The sequence below is a fragment of the Cricetulus griseus genome (assembly GCF_003668045.3).
Source record: "Cricetulus griseus strain 17A/GY chromosome 1 unlocalized genomic scaffold, alternate assembly CriGri-PICRH-1.0 chr1_0, whole genome shotgun sequence".
Classification (NCBI taxonomy): Eukaryota; Metazoa; Chordata; class Mammalia; order Rodentia; family Cricetidae; genus Cricetulus; species Cricetulus griseus.
Genome location: NW_023276806.1, coordinates 36250720 through 36272878, shown reverse-complemented (window position 1 = coordinate 36272878; position 22159 = coordinate 36250720). Strand labels below are relative to the sequence as shown.

Genomic DNA, 22159 nt, shown 5'->3' with positions numbered 1-22159 from the left:
GCCCGCCCGCCCGCCGGCCCGTGCGCCCTCCGCCCGCGCCCGGCTCGCCCGGCGCCACGCCCGCCGCAGGCCGAGGGCCAGTCACCCGCGGGCCTGCGCCCCGCCGGCCCTCCGCGCCCCGCCCCTGGGCCGCCGCGGGACGAGTAACGGTTACGAAGCACTTTCTCGGGGTCGGTTTCTGCTTAGTCATTGTCTTCCAGGAAACAGCTCTCTCCCTTCGGCGGCGGCGGCTGGAGCGGTGGCCGCAGAAGCCGCAGGGGCCGTCCGCGCCAGCGCCACCCTCCGGGACCGCCTCTCCGCCGCCGCCCGGCCTCCTCGGGCCCGAGCGCACACCGGGCTGTGGCCGCGCGGAGTCGGCAGCCTCGCGCTCGCCTCTCGGGCCTGGGACACCGCGCCCTGCCAGGCAGCCGCCTTCCCGCTCGCCCCTCCGCGGCCCCGTCGCTCCCCGGACCCCTCAGGGCGGCAGCTGCCATGGGTACCGACAGTCGCGCGGCCGGGGCGCTCCTGGCGCGGGCCCGCACCCTGCACCTGCAGACGGGGAACCTGCTCAACTGGGGCCGCCTGCGGAAAAAGTGCCCGTCCACGCACAGCGAGGAGGTGAGCGCGGTGGAGCCGGGCCCCGGCGGGGGGCTGCGAGGAGTCCCGCGGGCCTCGGGCGGCTGGGGACGGGCAGGACGCGCGCCAGGGCTCGGCTCGTCCCGGAGGCTATGCCCAGAGGGGTCGCGGTGAGCCGGGTGCCATCCCGCCCTAGCAGGTGCCGCCGTACTTTGGCGAGGGGCGAGGCGCCTCGGCCAGCGTCTCTTAGTTGATCTGGCACAACTCTCCGGCTCACTGGGTCCCCTGCCTGGCTGGGGAAGTTGGACAGAGCCACTGCAGCCCTGCATCCTCATCGCCCTTAAATCTCCCCTAGCCACGCAAAGGGATATTGGGTTAGTGCTTGGTAGATGAACTAACAAATACGCTGGACTTTGAACATCATTGCCATTGGATTCTCTACTGTGCTGGATTTAGATTTGGGGTTAACATTTTATTTGCTTCAAAACTAACGACATGGTGGCACACGTCTTTAATCCCAGCCCTGGGGAGGCAGAGGCAGGAGGATTTCTTAGTTCCTGGGCAGCTTGGTCATAATCGAGTTCCAGGGCTACACAGGGAAACCCTGTCTTAAACACCGCCCCCCACCCCCCCGCCCCAACCCTAATTACTAGTTGGAAGTGACAAAGTTGAATGTAGAATTTAAAACGTCTTGCATTTGTGTTAATGACCCATTCCTGGCCCAGTAGTTAGTTCTCCATCAACCATGAAACTAATTGCAGAGTTTACCACTTAAAAACAAAGCAAAAAACCAACAGGTGTGCAATTGTTCTGTGTTGGGAATGATAAGCTGGGGATGGTGATGCTCTCCTCTAATACCAGACTCAATGGGCTGAGGCAATAGGATGTGGAATTTGAGGCCAGCCCGGACTACGATGTGAGATCCTGTCTCAAAAAATAAAGAAGATATACAGAAACACTTTAAAAATAAAACATTTGACATTTAGGAATTGTATGATTTTGAGAGTGTTTTCCTGTTTGTAACTTTAACCGTGAGTAATAACCTCTCATCAAGCTGTTGTGGGATGTAAAAGATGCTATATGGAAATACTGAGCATACAGACTTTTTATCAACCACATCATCAGAAAGATAAACACATCCTGATTAAAGAATACATTTCCTAAATTGTAATATGATCTGAGACAAGCCGCAGATCTTTTAATGAGACTATACAACAGCACCCGGCACCCTTCTCATTGTAAGTTGAGAGCCTTCGAGGTCAGATTTAGGAACGTGAGTCCCTAGTCTAGCTTGTGTGTGTTCAGGTTCCAGCTACGTTTGTATGTTTTGTTTAAACTGCCCACTTTGCCTATCTCTACCAGAGGTATTACTGTATTTTGTAATAGAGAGGCATAATTTCTCCCTGCCCTGAGTTCAATAGGGCATTTTGCTATGAGTGTGAATGTCCTGGGTGAAACATTTCTCTTACCTTATCTAACCACAACACACTCTAGTGGCTTTCAAAGGTTTTTGCTTTTTAATGTTTTATTAATTCTGCAAGAATGTCAGTGTATCTCAACCATCATCAGAGAGGCTTCCAAAAGTTTTGATGGAGAATAATAAATACATTTTATCCGTTCAGTTCATAGGTTTCTGTTTCTGTGTGTTAATAATGAACATATTAGAAACAGGTTGCACAGAAAGATACTGTTAACCCTTGTATACTATGTACTAGACGGTTTTTTTCAATCCTGTTGCACTTCATAAAAATTGATTTTTTTTTTAAAGCTGGGCATGGTGGTGCATGCCTTTAATCCCAGAATTTGGGGGCAGGAATCTCTGAGTTGAGGCCAGCCTGGTCTACCGGATTGAGTTCCAGGACAGCAGAGCTACACAGAGAAACCCTGTCTTGGAAAAACACAAATAAATAAGTAAATAAATAAATAATCTGCACTAAAGTGACCCAACTTAGTCAATGACTCTTATTCCTCAACATTATTTGGCATTTATAAAAACAATTGACTTTTTTTTAGAAAAAGATGTTATTTATTATGTATATAACATTCTGCCTCCATGTATGCCTGCACACCAGAAGAGGGCACCAGATGTCATTATAGATGGTCATGAGCCACCATGTGGGTGCTGGGAATTGAACTCAGGTCCTCTGGAAGAGCATTTAGTGATCATAACCTCGGAGCCATCTCTCCAGCCTCCATAATTGACTTTGAAATTTTGGGTGTGTATGTGCACGTGAGTGTGACAGATCCCGTTGGAGCTGGAATTACTGGCGGTTGGCAGCTGCCTTGTGGGTGCTGAGAATCAAATTTGAGTCATCTGCAAGAGTGGAAGGTTAAGCACTGAGCCATCTCTCCAGCTCTTTAAAAATTAATTCTTGGGGGCTGGAGAGATGGCTCAGTGGTTAAGAGCACTGGCTGCTCTTCTACAGGTCCTGAGTTCAATTCCCAGCAACCGCATAGTGGCTCCCAACCATTTGTAATAGGATCGGATGACCTCTTCTGACCTGCAGGGATACATGCAAATAGACCACTGGTATAGATAAATAAATCTTTCTTTAAAAAAAAATTGATTGTTAAATGCACTAATGTACACAGTTTGAAGATCATTGTTTAAAGGATTAATTATGGTCTGTAGAGTTTTACTCAGAAACTAAAACTAGAAGACGCTGAGGAAAAGCTCCAGGATATGTCAGCATATCTAAGGAAACCATCAGCTTCATTGGAATTCAGTGGGTGTGTTCTGTGTCTAAGAATTCTCTTTTGTGTGTGACCTCAGAGACCAGAGGCTGATGGCTGATATCTTCCTCTATTACTCTCAATCTTGAATTTTAGACAGGGTGTCTCACTGAGCCGAGAACTCACGGATTAGCTAAACTAACCTGTCGCTGCCCCGCCATGCCCCACCACTACAGGTTCTGGGCCCCTGCCACCAGGCCTGGCTTTAGGTGCTGGGACCTAGGTTCAGGTCCTCATGCTTATGTGGCCAGTACTTTACCACCGGAACCATCTCAGCCTCTGCATGAAGAATTTCCTAACCACCAGAGATCAAAGTGGGATGTGCTTTTTGAAACACATCCCCTTAAGAGATTAAGGAAATTGGAAAACAAAAACAAAAAACAACCGCTATGTTTTTTCAAGGCCTGATAATTTTTTTTCTCTTAAAGATTCTTCTATTTTTGGTTTTTCAAGACAGGGTTTCTCTGTAGCTTTGGAGCCTATCCTGGCACTCTCTCTCGAGACCAGGCTGGCCTCGAATTCACAGAGATCTACCTGCCTCTGCCTCCCGAGTGCTGGGAATAAAGGCGTGCGCCACCAACGCCTGGCTTTTTTTGTTTTTTTAATTTAATTTTTTCAAACTGTATTTTGATCCTATTTTCCTTCCTGTGATTGCCCCTAGATCCTCCTCCCCACCTCCTACCCATTCAACTTTATCTTCTCTCTGAAAAAACAAAAAAAATTAAAATGAAAAAGCAAAAGACCAATAAGACATAAATATAACAAGACAAAGCAAAACAAAGTCCTCAAAAAAGTGGTGGAGTTGTTTTGTGTTGCCCAACTATGCCCAGGCATGGGGCCTGCCCTGGAGTGTGGTTGATATACCCAGGGACACTGCTTTGGAGAAACTGATTGTTTTTTCTCTTTGCATGTTGATATCAGTTGCAAATAGCTTCAAGGTTAGAGGTAGAGCCCTGTGTCCACTTCCCCCTCTCAGAGCTGGGAACCCTTCTGGCTTGCACCTGTGCAGGTCTTGCGTGTGTTGCTACAGTCTGCAAGTTTGCATGTGCATCAGTCCTCAGTGTCTGGAAGACACTGTTTCCTTGGAGTCACCCATCACCTTTGGCCCCTACAATCTTTCCACCTTCTGGGTAGATCACTGAGCGTTGAGAAGGGGCTTGGTGAAGACATCCCACGTGGGGCTGTGTGCTCCGAAGTCTTTACTCTCCAAACATTGGCCTGTTTAGTCTCTGTGTTAATTCCCATCTATTGTCAGAAGCACCTACTCCAAGGTAGTCGAACCAGGCACTGATCTCTGAGGGGTTTGTTTGATAGCCCAAGTTTCTCATTTTGAGTTTTATTTTAGTCTGGGTTTTTGCTAGTGATTCTACTTCTTTGTTCAATTCTACTTTAGTATCCTACACTGTTTTCACTATTTCATTCAACTGTGTTTTGACAGTCTTCATTGAGACATTTATTCATGTCCTCTTTAAAGTCCTTGAAGAAAAAGCTTAGTGTATTCTGCAGCCTCATTTTTCTGAGTGTTTTCAGAGCAATTGGTGATTGCAGGACAGGTGGAAAAACAAGATGCTGAATCTTAATGCTTCTCGTCTTCTTTGTTTAAGGGCTTTATGACAACATATTATTGGACATCATCTTCTTTAGAGGGATTGAACAGTTTGAGGATTCTACCAGCTCTTTGGGGGTCCCAACTGCTAATGCATGGTAGTATCTGGCCATCCAGGAATCAATCTCTCTCTCTCTCTCTCTCTCTCTCTCTCTCTCTCTCTCTCTCTCTCTCTCTCTCCCTCTCCCTCTCCCTCTCCTTCTCCCTCTCCTTCTCCCTCTCCCTCCCTCTCTTTCCCCACTGTATCCCAGCAGACCCGCCCTTTCTTGCTCCAGTTCTCTGTGGTCTGTAGTGAGCATGCTCCTTGCTCAGCAGCAGGGTACACATTGCTGTAACTGCTTCATGAGAAGACCTCATTTGCCATTCCTACCCCTGATTCAGACCCTAACCCTCTACTCTTAGAGCATTGGCAGTAACTTCTGTAGCTATGTATTCCTCATAGACAGTATCAAGTTTGCATTCATTGTTGGTGGCTGGTCATCTTGATGCAGCTGACTACCTAGGAGGATCCCAAAAAAGGGAAAAAATACATCACTCTAATTAAAACAAATTTACACATTGGTAGAGTTCCAGGTCTTCCAGAAGAGCAACAGTGCTCTCAACTGATAAGCCATTCCTCTAGCTCCTTAAATACATTTGAAAAATTTCTATGATCTTTGCAAGGATTTTTGTCTAGAATTTTAAGAAATAAAGTATTAGTCTTAAAAATATTTACGGTGGTGGCCCCTGCCTTTAATCCCAGCACTCAGGAGGCAGAGGCAAGTGGATCTCTATGAGTTTGAGGCCAGCCTGGTCTACAGAGTTACACAGAGAAACCATGTCTCTAAAAAGAAAAATAAATTTACTCTTACTCATTTGTCAGTGCTGAGACTCTAAACCAGCACCACATCCTGTTTGGTTTTTAACGAAATGAAAAGTCTCTGTGAGACTTTTGCTTGTTTAGTACTGTCCAACCTACAGCCCATGCGGCCACATACAACCAGCACATGTGGCCTAACACAAAATTGTAAACATACTGAAAACATTTATTTGTAACTCTTTTGTGTGGTTCTGGAGCCTGACTGTTGTACATGACAGCATTGTAGTGTTGGAATGTCAAAAGTTGGACAGGAAAACTGGGCTTGGTGGTGCTCACCTAGAATCCCTGCACTTGGGAAGTAGAAGCAGCAGGGTTATTTGGGAGCTATATCAGACTCAACTCTACCACCCCCCAAAAGGACATGTAGTGTGTGTTTGACCAATAGAATTGTGTGGTAGTTTTTAAGTTGTTACATTGTTCCAGATCTACTGGCTAAATTGTGGTTATAATTTATCTTTAATGATCTTGTGTGAGTATCATAAGACTAAAGAGACTAGGAAATGAAAAATCCAAGGTGAATATTCAGGCAATATAGATAATATGTAATTTATAAGATTAAAAATTATGTTTAAGCTACAACTAATGAATTTCTCAAGTAATTAACTGTAGAACTTTTCTACAATTTGTCCAGAATCCAAGACTGATTTTAAAAAAAAAAAAAAAGGTTTCAGAAAAGAGGCACTCCTTTGAAGATAAGCTCATCTTCTTGGATTGAGGGATTCATCAGCTGCACTTCGCTGTATAAACCCGTCCTCTTCCCAGAGGGAAGCACTTTACAATATGTCCAAGATGGGAGCTAAAGCACTGCGCCTTGAATTGTTAACCTCTCATCAGTCCTTTCTAGTCTGTAAGAGGATGCTGACTTCTTCACATGCACACGGTGTATAAATGAGGAGTTGTGAGGGACTCTAGACTAACACTAGAGGGCCACGAGGGGAACAAGAGGTGTTGAAAAGGGGGACAAAAGGTTGTGTGCATAAAAAAATAGAGAGGGATTGAGGAAGGAGGATGTGAGGGAGGGAGAGGAATGTGGAGTAAGGAGAAAAGAAACAACAAAACAAATTCTGTTTTGAAAAACACAATAATGAAACTTAATTCTTTGTAAAACAAAAACAAAACCTCCAGAACTTAAAAAAGAAATACACATACATATTTGTAATTATGTGGAAAGGCTTATCAGATGACTTTCATTTGACTCAGTTTAATTTAATTATGCTTTGTATGACAATACAGAGCTTGTAACAAATCCGGGGAGGTATTGTGGGTGGCACAAATATTAACATAAGTGGCTCTGTTACCTTGAATAGGTACCCTCTTGTCCCTTGTAATTATCTGTACAGAGAAGTGATAAAAATGCATGTTGTATCAGTCTTTATCATAAGCAATCATAGCTGAGATAGTGAGTTCAAAAATTTCGCCCTATTGCTATAAGCAAATGCTTTTGCAATTCAGGGGCTTTTAGTTACTCATTTCCTTTTTCATTGATTGCCCATAGAATGTGAACCACTGTGCCCTTGGTAATCTTTAAAGCAGTGATTTATAGCTGCCAGAGTTGGTTAATTAGTGATCAAAAATAAGTTTCGGGCCAGGCTACAAGGTGGCTCAGCCAGTCACTTGCCTCCAGGCAGGACAGCCTGAGCTTGATTCCCGAGGCAGGAGAGAACTTACCTCAGACGCTGTCCTTTGACTACCCACACATAATAAAACAATACATTTTTTAAAAAATGAGTTAAGTTGAGGGGTTGGAGAGATGGCTCATCAGTTAGGAGCACTTGTTACTCTTCCAGAGGCCTGGGGTTTGATTTCCAGGACCCACTTGATGGTTCACAGCCTTTTTACTCCTGTTCCAGAGGATCTAATGCATTCTTCTGATCTCTGTGGGCTTCAAGCACATACATGGTGTACACACATACATGCAGGCCAAACACAAAGAAATAAAATGAATAAATCTAATAAAAACTTGAGAATAAGTTTGGTGAATAATGAAATGGCATATTTTTCTTACTAGAATAGATGCCACTAACATGTGTGGTATATAGTAATAAAACATTTTCTAATATTTTTGCTATGTATATCTAGGTCTTCACTCATTAAAGTAAATATGCATCTTATATGAGACTACTATCATTGACATTGAGATAAATACAAATGCATATTTTAATTTACAACATACAATGATACTAGCATAAAAATACTTTATAAATAATTATAAATCTATCAAAATATGTGAGAAGTACCTAATAACAAAACTTTTAAAGGTGAGGAAAGAAGCCAGGTAACTAAGAGATACTTCGTGTGCATAGATAACACTCATTAATCTCAGAAGTCAGTTCTCCCTAACAGACTGAAGCCAATTCTAAGCCAAATCCCAGCAAGTTATCTTATGAACAACAAGAAACTGAAGTTTATTTGGGGAGGCAAATCTTCAATATCCAGCACAACACTGAAAGAGAAGCAGACTTACTATAAATTTACAGTGACCAGGACAATATAGAATAGGCAAAAGTTCCCATTATTTTTATACACTTTCTACATTGACTATTTAAGTATTTGGAATAAAAGATGACATTAAAAGTGAAAAAAATACTCTATAAGATAAGGTAGGAAGTGTCCCTTTGTGTTAGGAGATGACTTACAGATTGTCATGATGCAAGGTGATCCATGCTGGTAGCTTTCAGGCTGTAGAATTATGTAGTGATTGCAATGTTTGTTAAAATGAAAGTTCTGGTTGGCAGATCCTTGATTGAGCTCAGAGTTTGGATGTTTATGTGTGTTGGTGCTGGGGACTGTTCAGCTGCTCTGTTACTGTGCTGTATCCCTGAGCCAGATTGGTTTTCTTTAACTATGTATGTGTGTGTGTGTGTTTCACCTGCATGCATGTCAGTGCACCACTTCCGTGCCTGATACCAGTGGAGGCCAGCAGCGGGTGTTGGATCATCTGAAACTGGAGGGAACAGACAGTTGTGAGCTGCTGTATGGGTCCTAGGCATTGCGCCTGGGACCTCTGAAGAATGGCCAGGTCTCTTAACCACTGAGCCATTTCTCCAGCCTTAGGTTTGAATTTTTAATAATATCACACAGGGGAATCTAATGTAGAAGTTCCTCTGGCCACACATAGTCTTTCTTTTTGAAAATTTATCTTTATTTTAGTGCATGTGTGTGTTGCTGCTTGTCTGTATATGCACCACATGCATGCAGTAGTCCACGGGCCAGAAGCCAGGCTGGATCCCTGGTACTGGAGTTGCTGCTGGTAGTTGGGAGCTGCTGGATGTGGGTGCCGGGAACTGACCCCAACTCCTTTGTAGGAGCAACAAGTGCTCTTAACTACTGAGCCCTCTCTGCAGCCCATTAGTTGTTTTTGAGGTAGCATGGTGACATGGTGGTTTATGTGACTTCTGTTCAGACTCCTGAGTGTTGGAATTATAGTTTTGTGCCACTACAACCTGGCCTAAGTCTTTTTATAACCTTATTCTTGAAATAAATTTTTTGTTTCTTTATGAATACTTTAATGTCTTAAAGTTTCACTGGTACAAAATTGCCATCAAAATAATTGAACTATCACTTTCAGCCAAGAATGAATTGAAATCCGGATGTGGTGGTTCATTTTAATACAGTATTCAAGGGGCAGAAGTAGGAGGATCTCTCAGTTTGAGGCCAGCCTGGTCTACACAGTGAGTTCCAGGACAGCCAGGACTATGTGGAGAGACTCTTGTCTCAAAAAATTAAGAATAAAATAAAACAAGGTTTGAATTTATAGTGTTGGAAGCAAAAATCTTAGAGAATTAAACATGGGTTTGTATAGTGTTTTCTATTAATACCTCTCCCCTCCTTCACTTCCTGGTACTTCTTTACTGAAGTACTACTGGGTGTGAAGAGCTGTTAATTAACTTTGAAAATTATTCTTTCTGCAGCTTCGAGACTGTATCCAGAAGACCTTGAATGAGTGGAGTTCCCAGATCAGCCCCGATTTGGTCAGGGTAAGTGGAATCTGAATGCAGAAATATGCAGGCCTAAGCAGATGTGACGTCAGCAGGAAGTTGATTTTCCCAGTTTGGTGGGTGAAGTAAGTCCAGTAGGCAGTTGGCCATGAAGCTCTTTGTGGCTCTTTTGCTGAAGTGGCAGTCTGCTCTTGTAGGGTTGAGCATGCAGCAGAATATCTGGTCTCCAGTCAGTTCCAAATTTAGTTTTCCCTGCTTAGTTCCCACTGCAGTTTCCTCATCCACTGGTGTTTCGTTCCAGTTAAGATTTGGTCTAGTAGAAGAATGATTACCAACTTTGCCTGGTAGGTGGCTTCAGTAGAATGTCACCCCAATAATATAGGTAGGAACAACTTTTTAAACGTCAGCTTCTTATGAAAACAGTAAGGGACTATATACTTCATTAAATGTCAATACCTGCTATTTTCAAAAAAGTTAACAGACCCAGTAAGTTTCTGCAGCTGCTCAGAAATCCAACAGAGAGAGACAGAGGCTCGTGTTCAGTCATACACTACTTAAAAGCATGGAAGAGTAACCAGACATATGTCTATAATTCCAGCCTTTGGGAAGCTTAAGTTTGAAGCCAGCTTGGGCTATAGAGAAAGTTCCAGGGTAGCCTTGGCTACATAGTGGGACTCTGTTTCAAACAAAGAAAATATGTTGGAAATACTGGTTCCTTTGGGCGTACTATTTTTAACCATCTAGCTGCTATACAGAAATTGGTTAATGTCTGTTTATCTGAAATAATGGTCTCTTCTATCTGTGTCTGACTTTGTCAATGCTTTGTACTGCTTTGTGCTGGGTATGATAATGTGTATAGGAGCCACAAGGAAGACATTATTTGCTTTGTTAGATCTTAGGCAATTTGTTTCTGAATGATAGATGCTATTCTTTTATCGCTATGCTAATAAATTATTCATTGTAATGTATTGGGATGGCTCTTGCCATTTAAAAAATTATATTTAAGAAAAGAACTATTTGTGATTACAAAACTGAATATACTATTGTGATATAGTCCAGCAGTCTTATGCATTGGTATCTGCCCAAAGGACTTGAGTATTTATGCATACAAAAACCCTATACAGGGATGTTTGTGCCAGCTTTGTCAATAATTGACAACAGTTTGAAGTAATTTAAATGTTCTTCAGTAGACAAATGGAGATACAAATTGTGCAATGAGATATTACCAAGTCCTGAAAAGTAATGAGCTATCAAGCCAGCAAATACATGAAGGAACCTGCAGTGCATATCGCTAAGTGAAAGCCGCCGACCTGGAAAGGGTACCTACTAAATGACTGCAGGTGAAGCACTCTGATGGGGTGCTGATAATGGGGGAGGCAAAGTGTGTGTAGAAATAGGAGGTGAATGAGAAAGCTCTGTTCTTCCTGTTCAGTATTGCTGGGAACCTACAGTTGCTCTTTATTTTATTTTATTTTATTTTATTTTATTTATTTATTATGTGTACAACATTCTGCTTCCATGTGTATCTGCACACCAGAAGAGTGCACCACATCTCATAACGGATGGTTGTGAGCCACCATGTGGTTGCTGGGAACCCAACTCAGGACCTCTGGAAGAGCAGTCAGTGCTCTTAACCTCTGAGCCATCTCTCCAGCCCCCCTACAGTTGCTGTTAAAAACCTTTTTTGAAGAAAAAGCAGCTATGTTACCTAACAGATTAAAGCTTGAATGATAAGGTGATTTGTTTAAGTTGGTGTGGTGGTTTGAATGAGAATAGCTATCCATAGGCTCATATGATTGTTGGGAAGGATTAGGAGGTGTGGCCTTGTTGGATGAGGTGTGTCATTGGGGAGTGGGTTTTGACTCTTCAGACATTTGAACAACTTCTTCATGTAACCTGCTTGTGCCATCAGGACCTGCTTGGGCCTGATCATGAATATACCACTTTGATTTGATAATAGATTGCTTCTGTGCATGTCCTACTTGATGACTTGGTGGGTTCAATAACATCCAGCTTATGATGGGTAGCTCAGATCTCATGGTGATTTGGTGGTTCATTGTAAAACATTCAGTTACCCCTAAGGCCCATAGCAGGCCAAAAGTGGCTTTCAAAAGGAGAGTAGTTGTGGGCAGATGATGGTAGAACCTTGCTCCCAAATCCCAAAGATCTCTTCTGTGATTCACCTATAGGGACCTGCCAAAGGCTCCAAACAACATCCCTATCTGCCACTGACACCTGAAGTACACTAGGGTCTGCTGGATCATGTGGTCCAAGGGGTAAAGCAGCCTTCACAGCATCCTGGTCCTGTTGCAGAGCCCTGTTCCAGGCCCCCACAAAGCTAGCAGCTTTCCTTGACACTTAGTATAAAGGGCCAAAGTCACACACCCAAGTGAGGAACATGCTGTCTCTAGAATCCAGATAGGACCAGTAACTGCTGTGCTTCTTTCTTGGTGGTGGGAGGGGCAGGTGCAATGCTTATCCTTCACCTCGGAAGGAGTGTCTCTGCATGGTCCACACCACTGGACTCCTAAGAATTTCACTGAGGTAGAGGCCCCTGAACTTTGGTTGGATTTATTTCCCATCCTCTGATGCACATATGTGCTACCGACAAGTCCAAAGTGGTTGCTGCCTCCTGCTCACTTGGTCCAATCAGCATAATATCATCAATATAGGAGACCAGTCTGATATTTCATGTAAGAGACAGATGACTAAGATCCCTCTAACTAGTTATGACAGAGGGCTGAAGAGTTAATATATCCTTGAGCTAAATCTGTCAAGGTATACTGCTGACCTGTCAACTGAAAGTAAGCTGCTTCTGGTGGTTCTTATGGACAGGTACCGAGAGAAAAGCATTTGCTAGATCAATAGCTGCACACCATTAGATGTGTCCGTCTGCTCAAGTAAGGATACCAAGCCTTTGGTATGGCATAGGCTTATATGTTTGCTGGGAAGGATTAGGTGTGGCCTTGTTGGAGGAGGCATGTCATTGGGAGTGGGCATAGACATGGGAGTGCGCCATGCCAGGCGCAGTCTCTCTCTCTGCCTGCTGCCTGTAGATCAGGATGCAAAGGTCTCAGATACTGCTCCAGTGCCCTGCCTGTCAGCTTTCTGCCATGATAGTCATGGACTAACCCTCTAAAACTTTAAGCAAGCCCCCAATTAAATGCTTTCTTTTATAAGAGTTGCCTTGGTCATGGTGTCTCTTCACAGCAATAGAACAGCAATTAAGACACTTAGTATAAAGAAGATCTTTAAAAAGATTTTAACATGTCACTATTCAAAATAGGTAATTTTCATTGATTAATTTTGAAGTAAAATTATTTCCTGTGCCAGTGATTCTAACACTTCATATAACTCTTTACTGGTCAAAATGAGACTTTTTTCTCAAAAAATAAAAACACATGCACACACTTAACCTTTACACCTGTACTTTACGCTTGGAAAGCCCATTAGACCTCAAAAAGAACCATTGCTTCTGAAGTGCTTAGGACAATAAGAAACTTTACAATCAACAGTACTCATTTTATGTCCATTGTACTTTGTGTTTCCTGCAGGAGTTTCCAGATGTCTTGGAATGCACTGTGTCTCACGCAGTTGAGAAGATAAACCCCGATGAAAGAGAGGAAATGAAAGTTTCTGGTAAGCTCCACCCTTTTCAGTTTACTCTCCTATGCTGTGGACTGAGGCACATGAGAGTAAATCCTTCCTTCTGACATCTAGTGAGTCGGTCATTAGTAATGTCAGTTTTTTAAAAAATTTATTTTATTTTATGTGCATTGGTGTAAAGGTGTCAGATCCCCTGGAACTGGAGTTACAGACAGTTACCATGTGGGTGCTGGGAATTGAACCAGGGTCCTCTAGAAAGCAGCCAGTGCTCTTAACCACTAAGCCATCTCTCCAGCCCCTAATTTCAGCTCTTAAGGGTGAGTTATAGGAAGTCAGAGCTGAGGACCGTGGAGTCAGAATGAAACTTCCACTTACTGTTCCTCTTGATGTTTCTCTTGATGTTTCTATGTCTGTGTGATTTATGTGTACTCAGCATTAGAAAGATTAAAGTGGGAAACAGAGAGGAGAGGGAATGTGCAGAACAAACCTCCCTTTCCTGGGGTGCTGGTAAGAAGTACTGGGGCTGCCTGGAAGTACAGAAGGAAGTCTGGGCAACCAGTTATGCAGGAAGAGAGTAATACTTATGTTCAGCATTTGTCAGTCACAGCAGCATTTCAGGAGGCACCAGTGAAAAGTTAAGTTTCTGCCCTCAGCTGATAGACAGCATAGCAGAGTTTATTAAAGCCCTGAGCTTGCCTAGATTCAAGTTCCTGGATGTAGATTACTGCCTAGAATAATGTAATGTTCAACCGCTCCAAGCCTCAATTTGTTTATCTCTACAATGGGATACAATTATTTCACAGGCTTCTTTATATTATGGATGGGATAACAAAGGAGGCACATAGTTATGGCAGTGCTTGCCACAAGGTAGTAATGAATAATTTGTTTGCTAACATATTGACATGGACATGTATGATGGGATAACGAGACAGGAATGGCCTTTTCATTCCAATCATAATACCATCAGTTGAGTCTTGCTTTATGCTAAGCACTGAACTGTCCCTTTATGATTATATTTCCTCATACACTTATCAAAACAAACCTTTCAGGACTATTATCCCCACCACACCAGTGACATTAATCAACATGAAAGTTAGCATAGACCTTGGGATAATGACACACAACAGTAATTCCAGCTACTTAGGAGGCTGTGACAGGGGCTTAGAAGTTTTAGCCAGCCTAGCAACATAATGAACCCCACCAGTTAAAAAAGAAGAAAAAAGAAGGCTGTTTTTCAGCCAGTGAATTGATGAACCAGCAGGCTATGGAGGTATGCCTGACTTCAAAACCTGTGTTTTCTGCTAATTTCATGTCACTGCTTATGTAGGAAAGGAATACAGCCAATATTCTTGTGTAGCTGACTGTATGTAATTCATCACTGTTCTGGGCCCACTCTAAGTTGTCCTCCATTCTTGTAGGGTTTGAGAATTTTGATAGGAGGTAATAAAATTCTTACCATAAGAGAAGCTTGCTCCTTTCTATCTCGATGTATCCTATCCTTCAGAGAGGGAGAAAAGGCCATTCCAGATGGTAAAATTTAGGCACCAAGGACTAGTAGTGAGAGTATTTTCTTTGTTGCAAGGGGAGGAAGATGAGACCTAGGGCTTCACGAATGCAAGACAAATGCTTTCCCATCAAGCTGTACCCCAGCCAGGGAAAGTTTTTCAGTGTGTACTGTGGGTGCTAAAGCTGGACTTGGTTAGTGAACACTGACTTATCTGCTATGGGAGTCATAATGGCTGCTTGTCAGGAGTCACACCAGGATCCAGATGTTTTAGGACAATCTAGTAGTAGAAAAGAGGGGACAGATAAACAAGTACACAAGGACATTTGTTGCATATGTTGAACACTAGTACTGTGCATGAGTGTTGTGGTAGAATGCAATTGGCCCCATAAGCTCATAGGGAGTGGAACTATTAGGAGGTGTGGCTTTGTTGGAGTAGGTATGCCTTGTTGTCACTGGGGCGGGGTGCTTTGAGGTCTCATGCTCAAGCCATGCTCAGTGATACAGTTCACTTCCTGTTGCCTTTGGATCAAGATGTAGAATTTTCAAACACCATGTCTGCCTGCATGCTGCCATATTCCCAGCTTCCATGATAATGAACTACACCTCTGAATGATAAGCCATTAGCCCCAAATAAACACACGGAGATGCTATATTAATTATTAAACTGTTGTCCGATGGCTAGGGCTTCTTATTGACTAGCTCTGTCTTAATTATTACCCAATTTCTATTAATTTAATTTCCACGTGGTCTTATCTTACCAGAGAAGGGTCTGGACCTGTTTTTCCTTCCTCAAAACATGGCGTCTCTCTCTGCCTACCTTTCCTAGAATTCTTCTCGTCTCCTACTCCCGCCTATCTTCCTGCCTCTATTAGCCCAATAGTGTTTCATTCATCAACCAATAAAAGAAACATACACAGAAGGACATCCCCCATCAGGAAAACACAAGGTGCAACCAGTCCTTTTTACTCAGAATCACATTTCTAACAGCTCTTCCTTGGGAAATGAATCAGTATAAAGTTGAATAAAAAGTTACCAAGTTGTTTATATAACAAAAATTGGAGCTGCCACTGAAATATTTACTATCAAAATATTGCGCTGGCAGGAACCCATTTAGTGAACTACACCCTGTCAGATTGCAGAATAAGATGCCAAGAATAAGAAGTAAAAACAGGGTTGGTTAGTGCACCTGCAGTCCCGTCATTCCAGGAGGATTGTGATCTTGAAGGAAGACTGGCTATAAAAGGAGACCTTGTCTCAAAATAATCTTTAAAAGTTTATTATATATGCAGTGTTCTGCCTGCATGTATTCCTCCAGGCCAGATGAGGGCACCAGATCTCAGATGGTTGTGAGCCACCATGTGGTTGCTGGGAATTGAACTCAGGACCTCTGGAAGAGCAAGCAGCCAGTGTTCTTAACCACTGAGCCATCTCTCCAGCCCCAAAATAATTTTTTTAGTGTGTAAAATTAAGCATTAAAAACAAAGGCTGGAGACCAGGGTTCTATACATACATATGAGTTTGATCTGCAGCACTGAAGGGAAACAAAAGAAGTGACTACATAAAAGCTTTGCGTGGTAATACTTCTCGCTTCTGTTTTGCTTTTTCTCCTTTGATCTTCCTCATTTGGGACTAAGCACATCATTACCTAGAACTTTAAGATAGCTACTACATAGACTCACATACAGAATATTTGCCACACAAAGATAAACCAAATGGGGCTCTGAGATGATCAGCAGGGAAGGGCACACATTCCTTACACAGGACTGGAGCTGGGTTCCCAGATTCCATGTCAGGCAGCACACATCCTGTAACTGCAGCTCCAGGGGACCTGATCTCCAAGGACACCAGCACTCACACATTTACACATGCACATGACTAAAAGTAATTTTTAAAAAATTTAAAAGATAAACCTACTAGAGCTTTAAAAAGCTATACCATACTTTGTATCGTGGATATGTATGTACGTATGGATGTATTTTCCTCTTCTCATTACACACTTTGAGGCTTGCTTAGATTTGGCTTATTATAGAAGGCACATAATTGGTCTGTAATGCTTAGCTTATAAAAATAGACATTTAAAATAACTTTGGGTCCTATTTACCCTGCACTGTAATGTGTGGGAATTATTGTTTGTTTTATTCTTGAGAAATAAACATGTTGACAACTAGCATGTAATTTAAAATTTATAATGAAAGTGCATGTGTCTGTCTTAAAGTGGAGCTATACAATTACAGAAGTAGGAAAAGAAAGCCAATTCCTGTCAAGGTAATCCTGCATTCTAAGATGTGGACACAGGAGTGCACAGTAAGGTGTGGACACACTGTGCAGAGTAAGGTGTGGACACAGGAGTGCACAGTAAGGTGTGGATACACTGTGCAGAGTAAGGTGTGGACACAGGAGTGCACAGTAAGGTGTGGACACACTGTGCACACTAGGTTGTGACACAGGAGTGAATAGTAAGGTGTGGATACATGTGGTAATCAGCTTTTTCTTTGTTATCCAGCAAAACTGTTCATTGTAGGGTCGAATTCTTCATCATCAACTAGAAGTGCAGTTGATATGGGTAAGCAAAAATTTATCTTTTTTATAATAATAGAGTTTTAACTATCTTAAGTTAGTTACAGCCAATCTAGATAAAGATCAATTTTTCCATTTAAACTTTAGCCTAACTTTTAAGACTTGCATAGAACCAGTCTTCACTTACACAGTGATATTTTGATAGAAATGTAAAAGATGTATTACATGTTATCTGCTTGAAGATAGAATTTCTCTGCAATCATTTATTAGCCCTTTAAATATTACACTATATATAAAATACTAAATCAGAGACAAAATACAAATACTGTGAATTCATTTTCAGCATTGGTTAGGTAAAAATAAAGGAAGGAAAACCACAAGTAAGAGAGCAGGCCAGAGTCCTCTTATCTGCTGCAAGAGAAGTAGGTGAATGGGCACTTATACACATGTTTTAAATGACAGGTAAATTATTCAGTAATCTATTGGACCAAAAGTAGTTAATGTCATAGATGGAATTCAGTGGAAAACGTTGAAGACCGTAATACTTGTTTTTAGTATGTAACACACACTTCTCCGTTTTGTGTCTTCCTTTCCATCAGCGTGCTCCGTCCTGGGAGTCGCACAACTGGACTCTGTCATCATTGCTTCACCTCCCATTGAAGATGGAGTTAATCTTTCCTTGGAGCATCTGCAGCCTTACTGGGAGGAACTAGAAAACCTAGTTCAGAATAAGAAAATTGTTGCTATAGGCACCTCTGACCTAGACAAAACACAGCTGGAGCAGCTGTACCAGTGGGCACAGGTAAAAGGCGTCCACATCCCGACACTGTGGGGTGACCTCTAAGTGTGGGAGCTTTGAGGCAGGCTTTATCTAAAGCATTTAGGAGCTTGGGATTTTGAGTTTAAAATGTCTAATTGAACTGAGTATCCATCCCACTTAAAATGAAGAAAACACTAAACACTAGGTTTTCAGAGCAAGTAAATTAAAACCATTCATCAGTGCTATGTGTGATGAAAATATTACACTTTGGGTATTATGCCTCTGATTTCTTAAGTAAGGAAATATATGTAACAATATTTTTCTATTAAGTAGAGAGGTATTAGACTTAGTCTATAGAACCTGATATGGAAAAGGATTCATAAAGCCATCATTTCCACTCTAAGAACCTACAAAATTATGAGGGAGGTAACCAGCACGTTACCTTCACTTCCTGTATCTTGTCTCTATTCCTTTTATTTCATTCTCTGCTGCTTACTCAGACCTGTCAGAGTCGATGACAAGTAGGAAGACAATAGGAAATATTGTTCCTTCTCTTGTTGACTTGGTAGCAATATGTGGCCAAGACACAGCTGGAGACGTATTGCTCTGGGAAGTGTGTAACTGTGGCTACTGCAGCTGCTGGAAGTTAGGAGTCTCCGTGTATGCCTGAAACCTTGACATTCAGGGTCTACCTTAAGATAGATTTCCTGTTGATAAAACCATTGCCCTCAGAAGCACTGCTTCAGAGGCAGGTGCACTAGATTATTAATGACTCCAGTGGTGAGTGTAATTCTGTATTGGCTTTCCCTCATCCTAGTTATCACTAACACAGATTAAGAAGGCACATATTAATACATGCAAAAGCATTTTATAAATGAATTGTCAAATATGGTTTTATATCCTAAAATGTATTGCTCTTTTTTAAAAAGTGGACTAGGGAAATGGCTTAGTTAAGTACTTATTATATTAGCATGAGGATCTGAGTTCAGTTCCTAGCACCCCAACAAAGCACACATGAAAACACCTAGCCAGGCAACACCTGCCTGTGATACCAGACGATTCCCTGGAGATGGGTGGGTGGCCAGCAGCCTAGCCAAATTAGTGAGCTCCAGGCTCAGTGAGAGACCCCAGACACCTGATACCAACCTCTGACTTCCACATGCACCAGTCTACACACGTGTGCAGACAGAGACAAAATTGTCTAAGTAAACATACAAAGCAATAGGCTTCATTATAGAATCTTCATACATATTATACTAAGTTCTGATTAATTCCCCTCTCACCATTCTCCCTTGTGGGGCTCCTACCTTTCCTCCCGGTTGTATTCCATTATTCTCTTTCAGCCCCTCAGGATCTAGCTTCATGACCCAGACACACATATACACATACGTACACAGAGCCTGCCATGAAAATCCCACACGTGAAGAAATGGGCAGTGTTGCCTTTCTGAATCTGGCTTATTTCACTTCACGTAACAGTTTCTAAGTCCATTTATTTTCTTGCCAGTGTCATTGTTTCCTTTCCTTTTTGGTGACCTTTATGTGTCACGTTTTCTTTACCCATTCTGTTGATGGATTCGTAGGCTGGTTCTGTTTCTTAGCTACTGTGAATAGTAGTTCTCTGCTTTCTGTGTTCTCTTGTGACATAATTTAATACAATTCATTTTATTTCTACTTTTAGGTAAAACCAAATAGTAATCAAGTTAATCTTGCCTCCTGCTGTGTGATGCCACCAGATTTGACTGCATTTGCTAAACAGTTTGACATACAGCTACTGACTCATAATGACCCAAAAGGTAAGACTGATATTTTCATCTATAGGTCTCGATCATGAGCTCTTGGAAGACAAAGCTACTTGTTTAGTGGGCTGGAAGTACAGGCCAATGATAGAAGGCACAACAGCCTGGTTTTGATCTCCAACATAATGCACACAAGTTCTAAAAAAGAAAACAAGGGCTGGAGAGATGGCTCAGAGGTTAAGAGCACTGGCTGTTCTTCCAGAGGTTCTAAGTTCAATTCCCAGCAACCACATGGTGGTTCATAGCCATCTATAATGAGATCTGGCGCCCTCTTCTGGTGTGCAGGAATACATGCAGGCAGAACATTGTATACATAATAAACAATAAATCCTTAAAAAAAAAAAAAGAAAACAAATGTTGACATTTTAAGTGTGTGCTGTGATAAACGTACAGTGTTTTTAAATGGAAATATTATTGTTAATTTAAAACATACACATCTTTATTTTTGTTTCTGTAATGGTGGAGTTGTAAAGCAGTTGGTGGGATCCTATGAACTTAACTATTTCTCCAGACCCCACTTTTTTTTTTTAAAGAAAGTAAAGGGAGTAACGTGCTGATGAATATACTTAACTATCATGCTGTGGCCAAAACAAAAGTTCAAAGTGATAGAAATAACTAATTTTTTTTTTTTTTTTGCCGGTGATGAAGAATATGTTATGCTATATACCAAATATACTAATGGGGCAGTTAAATCCCCCTGTAGTTACTTTTGCACTTGTAGACCTTTTGCACTTGTTAGTATTTTCCAATGTAATTAAATATAATATTGTGATTCATTCTCTGTCTCTCTTTGTGTGTGTTAAGTGTGTGTAAATGGATAAATCCTAGAAAAACCCCTGATGAAATATATAGTAATAGGAATGCTGTAAATAGGGTATTTTTCCTGGTTGTACATGAGTCCCCTGGAGTACATGGTCTTCAGAAATTGCAGGCTCCAGTAACCAGAAGTTGTGAATTAAAGAGGCTGGGGTACAGGAATGTGTTTTTAAAGAACTGGTCGGGTTTAATAGAGGATATATGCCTTTTAGATTCATTTTGTTGTTTGTGTTTTGAGACAGGGTCTCCTGCAGCCATGCTGGCCCAGAGGCCACTGTATAGCCAAGAATGACCTAACCTTCTGGGCCCCCTGCTTTCACCCCCAAGTTCCAGCTGTGTGCTATCAGAGCTGGTCTATGTGGGTGGGGTAAACAATACCAGGTGCATTCTAGGCAAGCATTCTGCCAGCCAGCTAACTTCTGAGCCTGTATTCAGTTTTATTGTGTTTCAGTGCTTGCTTACACAGTAAAGAGCTTTTGTCGTCAGCCCTAACTATTGGGGTTGCTGTTTCAGAGCTGCTTTCAGAGGCAAGTTTCCAAGAAGCCCTTCAGGAGAGCATCCCTGACATCGAAGCCCAGGAATGGGTGCCACTGTGGCTGCTGAGATACTCTGTCATTGTGAAAAGCAGAGGAATCATCAAGTCAAAAGGCTACATTTTACAAGCCAAAAGAAGGGGATCGTAACTACAACTCAAGCTCAGTGCTTACTGACCCGTGTTTATCTCAAACAGAAGATAAAAATTCCACAAGATCAAATTGAAATGTGTAAAATCTAGCTGTTGCCTATAGGAAGTGTCATTGAGGCACGTGATGTTTTGGCAATGTGTTGTCAAGTTTCGAATACTTCTCTTGCCTCCGCATCAGCACAGTCACAGGAACTGCTGTACTGTTTTCATTAAACTATTGTTTTCTAACTGAAATTGTCTATAAAGAAAAATACTTGCAATATATTTCCTTTATTTTTATGAGTAATAGAAATCAAGAAAATTTGTTTTTAGATATATTTTGGCTTAGGCATCAGGGTGATATATATACATATTTTTTATTTCCAAGATTCATTAATTGCTTCTTACTCTATACTTCTATACTCTATAACTAAGCAATTAAATTACAGTTGATAAAATAGATACTGGAAGATATTTTTTCCTGTTATTGGCAAAGTAACCTATCTCAGTGTAACTACAGCAGCTAGGATCTACTAGTAATGTAAATAAAATTCATTCTTTGATCCATGAATGGAAACTTAATCTTGTGTGTTCTTACTTTCAGCCTAACTATGATTTCACCATGTGCTCTGTGTCATGTTTCTTCTACCTGTTATTTACAAACCCAAGCCAAAGTGAATCTGAAAAAGAGGCTTGAGGCTTTCACATTATTGTTTGGGAATTTTATAAAAGCAACAACTGTGATCTTGAGATTCTTTGCAACTCCTAACACATTCTTAGTGTGTTGCTGCTCATTCAAG

The 22159-nt window shown here is 41.8% G+C and overlaps 1 protein-coding gene across 1 annotated transcript; it reads left to right on the top strand.

The window, feature by feature from the left end:
- Positions 1-117: 117 nt before the first annotated feature.
- On the top strand, positions 118-21941 carry Gclm (glutamate-cysteine ligase modifier subunit). The gene is made up of 7 exons (XM_027395641.2): positions 118-597; positions 9665-9730; positions 13246-13330; positions 17308-17367; positions 17921-18123; positions 19762-19876; positions 21209-21941. The coding sequence occupies exons 1-7, from the start codon at positions 472-474 to the stop codon at positions 21376-21378; spliced, it is 825 nt and encodes a 274-aa protein (XP_027251442.1). The 5' UTR covers positions 118-471; the 3' UTR covers positions 21379-21941.
- The last annotated feature ends 218 nt before the right edge of the window (positions 21942-22159 follow it).